This window comes from Equus caballus, chromosome 2 (genome assembly GCF_041296265.1).
Source record: "Equus caballus isolate H_3958 breed thoroughbred chromosome 2, TB-T2T, whole genome shotgun sequence".
Lineage (NCBI taxonomy): Eukaryota > Metazoa > Chordata > Mammalia > Perissodactyla > Equidae > Equus > Equus caballus.
Window position 1 is genome coordinate 28763251 of NC_091685.1, and position 12245 is coordinate 28775495.

A 12245-nucleotide genomic window follows, 5' to 3' on the forward strand; every position below is an offset into this window, starting at 1 on the left:
AGGAGTGTCACAGGGGAACTTTATTGAGAGGAAACGTGGTCACACCCAGCAAACAAGCTTTCCCTCTCGTTCTCGGTCTTGCTCTCAGTCTCACTCTCACACACTCAGTCACACAACGCACAGCCTCTGCCACACAGTCCAGTTCTCAGCCACAAGGGTGGGACACTCCTCAATTCCTAAGAGCCAGGCGCAGCAGGAACAGGAGGGAGTCAAGACGGGGGAAGAAGTGGCCCGGTTCTCGGGTGGGGTCTGGAGGAAGGGGGTGCAGAGAGCAGAGGTGGGTGGGATGACCGGTGGTTAGGAGCACCCAACAGCTGCATACGAGTGGGATCCTCTGGCTCCAGGAGGCCTCGGCTCTGCTTATCCCTCTCCGGAGCCTTTCTGAGCTGGGGCAGAGCATCTGGGGAGAAGGGTTGGGCCTCCCACCCCATGCTAGTCCTCTCTGCGGGGGTGGGGGACTGGAGAGGGCAGGGCAGGGCTTGGAGGGTAGCAGGCACGGCTCAGCTCTGGGGCTCCTCGGGAGCCTCGCCGCCCTCTTCCCCGGCGTTGTCTGCCGTCCACAGCGTCAGGTTGTCTCGCAGCAGCTGCATGATGAGGGTGCTGTCTTTGTAGGAGTCCTCGCTGAGGGTGTGCAGGTCAGCCATGGCCTCATCGAAGGTGGTCTTGGCCAGCGAGATGGCCTCCTCAGGGCTGTTGGCGATCTCGTAGTGGAAGACGGAAAAGTTCAGGGCCAAGCCCAGACGGATGGGGTTGGTGGGCGGCATCTCCTTCTTGCTGATGTCCATGGCCTCCTGGTAGGCCGACCGGGCTGAGTCGATGATGCGCTTCTTGTTGTCACCAGTGGCCACCTCGGCTAGGTAGCGGTAGTAGTCGCCCTTCATTTTCAGGTAGAAAACCCGGCTTTCGGCATCACCGGCCTCCTTGATGAGGTGGGTGTCCAGCAGGCCCAGCACAGTGTCACACACACCCCGGAGCTCGGTCTCCACCTTCTCCCGGTATTCTTGCACCTCAGGGCCCTTCTCTTCCGAGCCTTCCTCATTGCCTTTCTGCTCGATACTGGACAGGACTCTCCAGGCAGCCCTCTGGCCACCCACCACATTCTTGTAGGCCACTGAGAGCAGGTTTCGCTCTTCGCAGGATAGCTCCTCACCCTTTTCCACGGCGCTCTTCATGAAGGCTGCCATGTCCTCATAGCGTTCGGCCTGCTCTGCCAACTTGGCCTTCTGGATCAGACTGGCTCTCTCCATGGCTCTAGGGACAGACAGACAGGCGGCGGGTGAACTGGCTGTCTTGGGACCAATGCCGGACTCTGTGCCTCTCCGGCTCTCTGCCTGCCTTTTGGCTGGATAGCCTGGCCCACAGAAGGGTGGGGAGGGGCGGAGGGCGGGACTGGGGCCTAGGACCTGCCTCCCTCTTCTCTTCTCCCCACACCCTTTCCGGCTCTTCCTTAAAGGTAAAAGGGCTGGGATGTGGGGGTGAGTCATCAGGACAGTCAGCAGGAGAAATCTGGGTGTTGGCCCCACCTGCACAGGCACCCTTCCAGGCTCCAGGCTGCCCCCTCTTGTTCAGGGCTTCAATTACATGGGTGCCCACATTAGGGAGCTGCCCCAATTTCCCAAATCAGAACCTCCTTCACGGTATCCTTCCAGGGGCTAAGGATGGCTTTAGCCACCTGGCTGCTTCAGCCTAGGCAGATCCCATAAAGCCAGATGCAGGAGGATGGGGTTCCTAATCCTGCCATGTACATTGCCCCCCTTGGTTCAAGTGAGATAATTTATGTTCAGGTAGGGCTGTACAGTTTCCCAAGCACTTTCATATCCATCACCTAATTTAATCCCTGCTATATCTCTGTGAGGTGGGCTGGACTGTGACTACTACCCCCACTTTAGAGATGAGAATACTAAGGTTCAGAGAGGGATGAGATTTGCTCAAGGTCACACAGCTACTAAGTCCTCTGCATCCTACTTCCTTTGGCTTCTCTCCCATTGAGGCCTCTGACTTATGAGCTCCAGGCTGTATTTAGAAGTGAAATCCAAGCTTCTTCAGAGTCTACCAGAAATGGTTCCTTCTCCTAGTCCTCACTCTGCCTCAGGGTCTTGTCCCCTCTGAGCTCCCAGAATGCACAGGTGGCAGCTTTCAGGGTGCCGCTTAATGAGGTGTTTAACGAGTAGCCTCTGACGCTCCAGCCCAGCCTTTGTAATTAGTCACCCAGTAGGTTTGTTGGACACCTTCCCCATCGCAGCACAATTTTCCCTTTCAAGTTGGTGGCCTGTTACCACTTGTTTGAGGACTTATCCTCTACCTCTCCACGCCAGGTCACCTGCCCACTTCAAGCTGCCTGCCGTCATGTATCAGTGGGGCTCATGGAGGGTGGGGGCCCAGCTTGCTGGCTGTCCCACTTTCCTGCCTGACTCAGCTGGCCCTCTGTCAAAGGCTGGGAAGCAGGCCACCTGGGTGCTCAGCCAGTTTGGTTCCCCAGGGGGAACACTAGCAACCTGAAGAGAAAGACAGGACTGAGAAAAAGGAGGTGGCCGTGACACATACCATTTTGTTTTATGGGGCAGCAATCCCAGCTGAGTGCTGTCTCCCCCAGCCCTCCTCTCAGAAGTTTCCCTGTCCCTTCCCTTCGATCATGGCCCCACCTCTGACCCCTGGCAGAGGACTCAGAGATGGAGACTTCTCTGTTGCGAACCTTCTGTCCCTGTTCACTGGGGCGCTGTCCTCATGTCAGCCGAGAGTTTCACCTAAAGGTGCTGGCACAGTGCCTATGAGGGTGGGTTCCTGCTTATCTGCCCCACCCCTAGCCAAAGCTCAGACAGGGCTCATGGGTGGGGCTCACCTCACTGGGATCCAGCCAGCTTAATCCTGGAGCCAGGACCATTTCACAGGCCTGTGCCTCCCTGGGTTCCTCTTGGTGTCTGAACACCCACCCTCCCCTCCTGGAAGGAGGCTGAGGCCAGAACTCAGGCCCAAAGATGAGATCTGCCTCTTTGAAGGAAAAGTAGGGACATGTCTGAGCTGATGCTACAGGTTTTCCAAGGAAGCAGAAGGGACTTTAGGCTTGACATCCCAAAGGCTTTGCTCAAATAAGATCACTGACACAGAAAATAATGGAAAGGAAGTATAGTAAAATAACCAACTTACGGAGCATGTCTTCAGGTAGTGAGACTGCTAGTGATTTTTTTTCCTTTTGATTTTCCTACTCTCTTAAGTCATCAAGGGTGAATATGTGTTATTATTTTATATATATATTTTTTTGGTGAGGAGGACTGGCCCTGAGTTAACATCTGTTGCCAATCTTCCTCTTTTTTTTTTTGAGGAAGATCAGCCCTGAGCCAACATCTCCTGCCAATCCTCCTCTTTTTGCTGAGAAAGACTAACCTTGAGCTTACATCCATGCCCATCTTTCTCTACTTTATATGTAGGATGCCTGCCACAGCATGGCTTGATGAGCAGTATGGGATCAAACAGGCAAACCCTGGGTCGCCAAAGCAGAACGTGCGAACTTAACCAGTGCGCCACCGGGCCGGCCCCGGATATTCCTCTTTTTTACTTGAGGAAGATTGTCACTGAGCAAACATCTCTGCCAATCTTGCCCTATTTTGTATATGGGATGCCGCCACAGTGTGGCTTGATGAGCGGTACGTATGTCCGTGCCTGGGATCTGAACCCGTGAACCCTGGGCTGCCGAAGCACAGTGTGCAAACTTAACCACTATGTCACTGGGCTGGCCCCTGTCTTATTTTTCTGAGAGACAAAATTGCCAAGTATCTTTGGAGTCAGATTACCTGGGTTCAATTCTTACAAGCTGTTGTGGCCTTGGCCAAGTGACTTAACCTCTGTGCGCCTCAGTTTTCTTAAGTGTAAAATGGGGCTTGTTGTAAGGATTAAATGAGTTGATGGAAAGCACTTAGAGTAGATGGTAACTATTATTATGTGAAAAAAATCCACCCAACTTTATTGGTTTAAACATACACACTCAAAGCACTAACATGGAGCTGGGTTCTATGAAATGAGGGAGGGCCCCACACCAGGCCTCAGCTGAAGACCAGACCCTGCCCAACCGGGTTTCCACAGGGGCGAGAAGACGATTGAATTGTCAGATGCGCTCACTCAGCACTGCCTCCTCCCTCTCTGTCTCAGACATTCCTCTGACCCATGCAGGCCCTGGGCCCTCAAGGACCTTCCTTTGTACTAGTCACCCAGCCCAGGCTTTCCCAAGTCTTGGGAGAAAGCTGGAGATCCCAGAATACCAGAAACCCGGAGGGCAGGGCCTGGGAGGCCCAGGAATTTTGGAGTTTCTTCTGTCTCTAGGTTGCATTCTTGTCCTACCACTGAAGCCAGGAGTGGTGGTTCAGGTCACAAGCTCCATGCCCTCAGCATAGCCCTGAGCAAGAGAAGGAAGCCCCTTCCACCCTCCCCTCCCCTGCTGAACCTCAGGGGTAAATCTGGGAGCTGGGCTGCCTGACACCTCTTGCCCGCTCTGGCCTGTTGATCCTGACTCAGTTCCTGTCTCAGGCACCTCCCTTTGCCTCCAGGCCTCCATTTCCCAAGTCCAAGAGCCCAGGCAGGCAGGAGGCAGCAGGCCCTGGCAGGGCACAGAGTTCCACAGTCAGCCGCCTGAGTCAGCAGGACAGCAGCTGGGGATGCAGCCCACGGGGGCTTTCCTTAGCCTGCCTGCAACCTCCCCACCCGTCTGTATAGCATCTATCCTACCAGCAGGCTCAAGGCCTCCAGCCCCATAGACAACCGATCCTTCTTACCTGGTAGTAACAGGCTTTGGATGATTGTGGCACAGAGAAGGCAGCAACCAGTTGCTATCACCTCCACTGAGAACAGAAGACAGGGCTCTGATTGTAGCAGGAGGGACTCTGGTTAGATTCCAGAAAGAACTTCCTAGGAAATTTTTCAGCCTTGGAATGATCAAATTAAACAGGAGACTGGAGGAAGCTATGGCACCTTCTCCCCCTGGTTAGTTGTGAACAAGAGCTCAGTTATCCAGCCAAGAGCTCACTCTACTAATTAACTTTGGGAGGGGATATTAGACTACTCGAAGTGATTCAGCTATCTTGCGTCTTTTTCTCCTCAAGGCACTGCTGTTTAGAGTAGCCTACATCTCCTAGTCCAGTCCAGTCTAGGACATAGTGTGGAATTTTTGGACAGAGAATGGAATGAGGTCAGGGTGTGAGACTGCATCCTAGCTCTGTTATAAGGCCTTGGGCAGGTCCCTTCCTGCCTCCTGGCCTCAGTTTCCCCATCAGGACAAGGAGGACAGCACAGATCATGTCTAAGTCCCTGCTGGCTATGAATGACATTTTCTAACTTTAGGATTCTTCCTTCTGAGAGCCCCTCTTCCTGAAGCAACTGTATTCATTCCTTGGATAATGCAGAAGGGTCAGAGGTCAGGGCAGAGATCAGCTTCAAATCCTGGATTTGCCACTTTCTCAGCTGGGAGACCCAGGGCAACTCCTGCGCCTTCCTTGAGCCTCAGTTCCCTCACCTGTAAGAAGGCTGACATCACCGTCCTCATAGCTTTAGGTGAGAAAAGGGTCCTGGCACTTGGCAACACCTTGCTAAATAGCCACTATGATTTTTTAGTGCTTAGCCCACTGTGTGTGTATCTCAATGTGGGGTGGCACCTGGGGAAAGGGAAGGTTCCATGAGATTGTTACCCTGGGCTGGGCTCAGTTCAGGGGTGTGACAGTCCTAGCCTGGAGTTAAACCTTCTGTCCCAGCCTGGGCTGGGACCTTAGAGAGTTCAGAGGTCAGCTAAGCCCTGAAGGTCTCTGGAACTGAGACCAGGAGTTCTGGAGGGGCAGAGTGAAGAAGATGCCAGCCACTCCTCCTGTGTCACCTCTGGCTTCATCGTGCTTTTTTTTTTTTGAGGAAGATTAGCCCTGAGCTAACATCTGCTGCCAATCCTTCTCTTTTTGCTGAGAAAGACTGGCCCTGAGCTAACATCCATGCCCATCTTCCTCTACTTTATATGTGGGATGCCTACCACAGCATGGTGTGCCAAGCGGTGCCATATCTGCACCTGGGATCCGAACCGGCGAACCCCGGGCTGCCAAAGCAGAACGTGCACACTTAACCGCTGTGACACTAGGCCGGCCCATTGTGCGTCTTTTTTAAATCTCCAGCACAGCACTGACCAGCTAGAACAAAGCCAGCAGTGAGGGTGAGCCACGTGCTCTCCTGCACCCTCATCACAGGCCCCACCCCCGGGTCCCAAGTAAAGGTGGCATCAGACAGCCAAGGGTATGGCAAGAGGGAAATCTTTATTTTTGTTAAAAAAGGTACAGGACAGCAGACAAACAGCCCCCGTTGTGGGCTCAGCGGAGTTTCCTAGGCCCAGCCTGGTTTCCTTTAGTCCCTCTGAAGAACAGAGGGCTATCAGAGCCAGCTCAGTCCTTCAGTGCCTGGAGCACAGGGTACAAGCATCCTCCTTGCGTCCTACCTACTCCGGTGGTGGTGGGGGAGGGGGCCGTGGGAACAGTATCAACCCAGCTGTGCTTAGAACAGTCACCAAACTTGTTCAGCAGCGTCATCAACCATCAACACCCCAGACGGCTCCTGAAGAAACCTGCTCAGCTTGACTATGGCTATGCTGGATTCTGGGGGGGCAGGCTGTAAGGCAAGATTCCTAAAAACTCTTGACACCTTACAAATCTGGGGAAGGGGAAGTAAAGTGGAGGAGGAGAGGGCGAGTTTCAGCATAGTATGACATCATTGTGCTGACAGCTGCGTTATGGCTTTCTACACTCTGGCCAGCATGGAGGGGGTGGGGCAAGGAGGCCAGCCCCTGCCCCCTATGGGGGTGCCCTAGAGAGCACACGTGTGGGGCAGGCTTGGGGGCAGACCCTGTAGGCACAGACGGTGGCAGATGGGCCACAGGTTAGGCAGGTGGAGGAGCTGGGTGCCTGGCTCCCCCCAGGCCACTCCTGGAGAGGCAGAAAACAGCGGTCCTCAGGAGTTCCTTAAGCCCCCGTGCACACTGGAGATCCCGGGCAGGACAGCAAAGAAGGAGAAGAGAGAGGGTTAGCGGGACTGGGAGGAGAGAGGAGGCCTGCAGGGGTGCTGGTGGGGACAGGTCCTGCCACAGCATCAGCTTCTTCCCCACAGAAGGGCCAAGGCTCAGGCAGCAGGCAACGAAGCACAAGAGAAAACGGGCAGGTGAGAGAAAGCTCAGCAGGGACAGAAAGCCAGGACACAAGTGTTAGTGACTGAGGGCCCATGAACACCAGGACACCAGCAGAACAGGCCCAAGCACCTCAGAGCAGGGATGCCATCCTCTCCCCAACCTCACCCTTCACCTCCTGGTCCAGTTGGAGAGCCGCTCTGTGAGAAGCTACTTCCTCAGTCCAGAGCGAGGCTGGGCTCTTCACCCTGCCCCCATGCCCCATCCTTCTGCTTACTGGGGAGCCCTGGGGGCCTACCAGCGCCAGCACACACACCGCACCACACACCAGACAGATGAATGGGCTCCATGGGGTGGGCGAGGCATGCGATGAGGATGAAATGGTGTGTGAGGGGAGCGGGCAGTGCTGGCCAACAGGGGAGATACGGTCTTACCAGCTAACCCTCTGCAAAGAGGCCTGTTAGCTCCCCTTAGGCTGTGCAGGAGATGGCAAAATCCTGACAGGTGTCCTCCTGGGGGAGATACCAGAGAGGTGGGCCAGGGTTATGAGTTGTCTGGCCGGGCCCTGCTGCTCAGGTTGGGGTGGGGGCCAGGGAGGCTCGGGCTCTCAAACTGCAATCTACTGTCTCATAAACATTTTGCTGGCTGAGCTGTCACTGGGGATCAGACAGGAAAGACAGCAAGGAAGAAGAGCTTGGGGGTCTCCAAGCCCCTGAGGCAGGGGAAGGTAGAGGGGATGAAGAAGGGACAGGATAGCCTTCTTGTACACCTATGGGAGCCTAGCCGCAGCCCCCTCTGCTCTGCCTCCAGCAGAGAGACTCCAGCCAGGAGAGGAGACCTTCAGCCAGATCCCTGGGCTGCCTGCCTTTTCTCTGTCTCCCCAGGAAAGACCAAGTTTGGCTGAAAGAAGAGAAGACTGCTAGTTGGGGCCTCAGCAAAGGAAGAGCAAACAAAAACCAAACCAAAGCAAATCACCTCTTAAAAACAAAAGTTTTATTACAAGCAGGAACAAAGAATACTGGCTTAAATAAAAGGCAGGTGGGAGTCCCCTCCTCTAGCCAACTTCTTCCCCACCTCTCAGGGCCACTGCAGCATGGCCCAGGGCCTTGAGACTGGGGCGAAGCTGTTTCTCCCAGGGGGGACCCTCTGTGGTTGCCACTTCTCAGCTGCCTGTGACCCACTCGCCTCTGGAGCAAGGAAGGGCAAGATGCAGGGACTTCCTATGTCACTTTCCAGGGGTTTCAGCCCACTTGAAGGGCCAAAGAGGGGGAGAGAGGGACAATTTCCTATCTATTCTCACAAGAAACTATAGCTTCCAGCAGAAGGACATTCTCTGAACCCCTGGCCCAGATTTAGGCCAACCTTCACTCGCTGCTTGGCCCTCCCTGCTCCTTCCTTCATCTTCTCTGGATGGAGGCCTCCAGGTGGCAGAGACTCCCTGTCCTCTAGGCCCTGGCACTGGATGCCATGCTCAGAGCTTGGAGGAGGGGGCGTGGCTTGTAGGACGGCAGCTGCTCCCCACAGCCATTACACTATCCACCATGCCTGGCCTCAGCCTGTCTGGGCAGGTCCCAGTTGGAAGCCTGACCTGGAGGCTGGGTGGCAGGGGGTGGGGTGGGGGGCGGCTGAGTCCCCAGCCACTGGTTGTCTGAAGTCTGTGGAGGAGGAAAAGATAGGAGGATGGGGACTAAGCCACAGCGGGAGCCCAGGGGTCTCTTGTGACCAATCCATACACTCCCTGTCCCCATGGCTCAGGCTGCTCCTGCTGCTGCCGGCTGACACCCGAGGGGGGATGTGGGGAAGTTGGGAGCCAGCCACATTCATACAAGGGCACACATGAACACACACACACTCACTCACTCACAGCCAGAAAATTCTAGTAACAAACTTATTAAAACCAACTTGCCTCCTGATAACTCTTAACCTGGCACTACACAAATAGCAATGTGGCTGACTTTTTTCTTCTTCTTCCATTTAAAAAATGCTATGTAGAAAAGAGGTCTATAAAATTGTGCAAAATACTTAGCATTAATAAACCCGTTTCAAGTATTGCCAGCATAAGTATAACCTGCCCATCCCCAGACCTGACTTGAGAAAGAGGTGGGGGGGCCAGGCTGGGATCCCTTAGAGAACCCTCCATGGGCACAGAGAGAGGGCAAGGTCCCCACTTCCTAGTGTGCTGCTCAGGAATCATGCAGGAGCTGAGGTCTCGGGTGCCTGGCTGGCTGGTTTGGCTTCCTCTGACACAGGCTGCCCCCAACCCACTCCCAACTCTGCCTTCTCTACCTGGAATCCCAGCTCTATCCTATCGGCCAACTCCATACAAAAAAAACAAAAACAAAAACAGAAGAAAGATCAATAATCGTTACAAAAAGAATGAAGGAGCCCACAAACCAAAGCAGCCCACGGAGGCATCCTCTCTCACAGCCCGCTGTCTGAGCCGACTGCTCACTGGTCCTGCTTCATCCCAGGCCCCTGGCTCAGCAGGGCCCAGCAGCTCCCCCAAGTGGGAGGCCTCTCACTCAGTCCGCACCCTCACTCACACAGGGCTCGCCCTGGCATAGGCAGGGACTTGGCATGGTCCCCTTGGCGGACTCAGGGGCCCTGGCCTCTCTATCCTGTCACTCCTGCCACTGATAACTGGGGGGACCTAGGGCCCAAGGCTGTGGGAACCTGGGTTTGGGGAGCAGACGGTACAGCCATGGAACAGTGTGGGGAAAGCCACGCAGGGTGGGAAATAAATACGAAAAGACTTGAGTCTTTGGCAGCTCTGCTTCCCTCAGGTGGAATGGGGAGGGTCCCAGCAGGTGTGGAGGGCGGCAGGTGAGTGCGCAAGGGCGGACAGGCCAGCAGCTGGCAAGTACTGAGCCCGGTTCAGGGGTGGCCTCCTACCATGCTGGCGTCGGACTTGGCTCCGCAGGCTGGCTCGTCACTTCTGATGGGTGAGGGCAACACGGTGTCGGACTGCACAAACCCCCTCCGGTCAATCAGGCTTCCAAAAAACAAGTGGACACATGAGGGCCCTGCCTGACCCCAGAGCTCCAGGCCAGAGGCTGGATGGCGCAGTCTATCTCCCAGCGAAGGAAAGACCCAGCCGTGGAAAGGCTGAGGAAGGGAAGCTGCTCTCCAGTTGGTGACTCAAGACCCTTCCCTTCTAGAAAGGCCCTCTCTGCACTCTGGATACCTGGCTTTTGGTCACAGAATTTATTCACTGTTAATTCAAACTGGGCTACCTTTCTCTCTGGCTGCCAAGAAGTCAGGCTGTGGGTGAGGGGAAAAGCAGGGATGAAAGGGAGATAGTGTGATTCCTACTGTCCCTCCCCCGCTCAGGCAGGATGGGTAACAGGCATACCGGGCAGAAAGAGGGGGGACGGTGTGGGAAAGTCTAGTTCCCACAGTGGCCACTGCAATTTAACTCCCGTTCTGGCGCTCTGGCACCCCCTGGTGTCGGGACGGATGGAGCGCTGCCCCGCAGGGCTGAGCCACCAGGGTTCTCTTTGGTCAGGAGGGAGGATGGAGGCCCCACCCAGTGCGGCCATCAACTCAAGGGCGGCCAAAACATTAATTGCGGTAATTCCTGGGAGTAAGATTACATGTGATATCTAATACTCTTCTTTTTTATATTTTATACTTAATTTTTTCTACAATGAGCACATGTGATTAAAAATTACAACTCTCCACAGAATTCCTTTACATGACAAATGCCCTCATCTGCATTCAGCAGGGGATTGTGGACAGAGGGAACCTGTGGTGTGGGGAGAGGTCTGCTGATTCCAGAACCTCTTTGAGAGGTGTGGACTCACTCCCAATGGCCAGGCCAGGCCCTGTGACCGCTCCCCTGAGCCCCCTGGCTTACCTGGGAGGTAGGGGGCCACAGAGCACAGCACAGCAGTTGGTGATTATACTTTTATGGCTGTAGGGATTGACGGAGGCCTCACCGCCCCTCTTGCTGGACCACGAGCCTTTGATCTACAAGCAGGAAGGAGGTCTGGGTCAGGCACCCGCCTTCGCTTCGCTTTTCTAGGAGGGAGGTCTAGAGGCTGGGGAAAACCGGAAAATTCTGAAACCAATTCTGGCTAGACTACTGGAGGGGACATGTCTTTAACCCAAGCCGTTCAGTGAGAATGTGGGGGACTGCTGGATGTCGAGGGGCAGCCAGCAGAGAGCAGGAGCTCCCAACCAGGACAGAGAAGAGCCAAAGAGAAGTCTCCAAAGGAAACTTTTTGGGTGTGTCCTCCCCTCTCTGGCTGGCCACCTATGAAGGGGGCTAGAACAAGGGCACAGGGCTCAGGCAGGCTGACCTGGCTGTGAACCCTGGCCCTGCCAGTGACTCACTGCATGACCCTGGACAGATCACCACTTCTCTGAGTCTCAATCCTCAGCTGAAGAACAGGGAACTCTCTGAAAGCACGGCTGGGGCATTAGATGAAACCCTGCCCACGCTAGCTCTGTGCAGCTGGCTATGGAAGGCACTGAGGAGTTCAGCAGTAAGGGATACCTGCTTGACCTTAAGCCAGAGTTTTCCAAACTTATTTGGCCATAACACCCCTTTCTGCTTATTAATCCCTAGTAATATCTTGCAGAACAGCACCCAGGAAATCGCCTTGAGAGATGCTGTCTGATGTCATTTCTTCTCTGTATCTATCACCCAGCATATGATCCTTTATCATGTATGTTAAGTTTTGTTTCCATGAATGAGAGGCTGAGGTCAGGGAATGTATTTTCTGTTGGGTGATGGGCCTCTGAGCAGTATCAGGTGGCAGGCCCTGGAACAGATATTCTCATTTGCTTTTTTATTGTTAGGGAGGACGTGAAGGGGAGGTCACATCTGGCCCAGGGCAGGGCCCACAATGGGTGCTCAAACAATGCTTGTTGGTGGAAGTCTGCAAGGAAGCAGGTAGGGAGGGTTGATGGAGTCTCCTGGTCCTGTCCTGGTTGCCCCCTCAATAAGCAGGCCTCAGGGAGCCCCAGAGACACCCTGAGAACAGTCACATCTCTGCTAACCACAAGTGCAGTGTGTGGGGCACAGCAAGCATAGCCATGGCTTCTAGGTGCAACCCTGGCTCTGTCCCTGGGGAAAATAACTCAGCCATCAAATGGAGAAAAA

At 54.6% G+C, this 12245-nt stretch overlaps 2 protein-coding genes across 5 annotated transcripts in view; both read right to left on the reverse strand.

The window, feature by feature from the left end:
• Positions 1-2: 2 nt before the first annotated feature.
• On the reverse strand, positions 3-1359 carry SFN (stratifin). The gene has a single exon (XM_070260667.1). It carries the CDS (start codon positions 1245-1247, stop codon positions 501-503), a length of 747 nt encoding a protein of 248 aa, XP_070116768.1. The 5' UTR covers positions 1248-1359; the 3' UTR covers positions 3-500.
• A 3409-nt stretch (positions 1360-4768) lies between these two features.
• Positions 4769-12245, reverse strand: part of ZDHHC18 (zinc finger DHHC-type palmitoyltransferase 18) — a 29671-nt gene continuing 22194 nt past the window's right edge. Inside the window, exons 7-10 of one of the 4 annotated variants that reach the window (XM_070260663.1) lie at positions 10995-11107; positions 10031-10130; positions 7573-7650; positions 6260-6994 (exon numbers count right to left, since the gene is read on the reverse strand). In XM_070260663.1, coding sequence (XP_070116764.1) covers positions 7609-7650; positions 10031-10130; positions 10995-11107 — 255 coding nt within the window. In that variant the 3' untranslated portion in view covers positions 6260-6994; positions 7573-7608. Of the gene's footprint in view, positions 4830-6259; positions 6995-7572; positions 7651-8109; positions 10131-10994; positions 11108-12245 lie in introns of those variants that run through there. The other 3 variants (XM_070260664.1, XM_070260662.1, XM_023635401.2) reach the window with 3 other exon arrangements.

What these genes read in the sequence shown, in the direction of transcription:
- SFN (XM_070260667.1), bottom strand. Translation starts at nt 1,247, where the DNA reads ATGGAGAGAGCCAGTCTGATCCAGAAGGCCAAGTTGGCAGAGCAGGCC.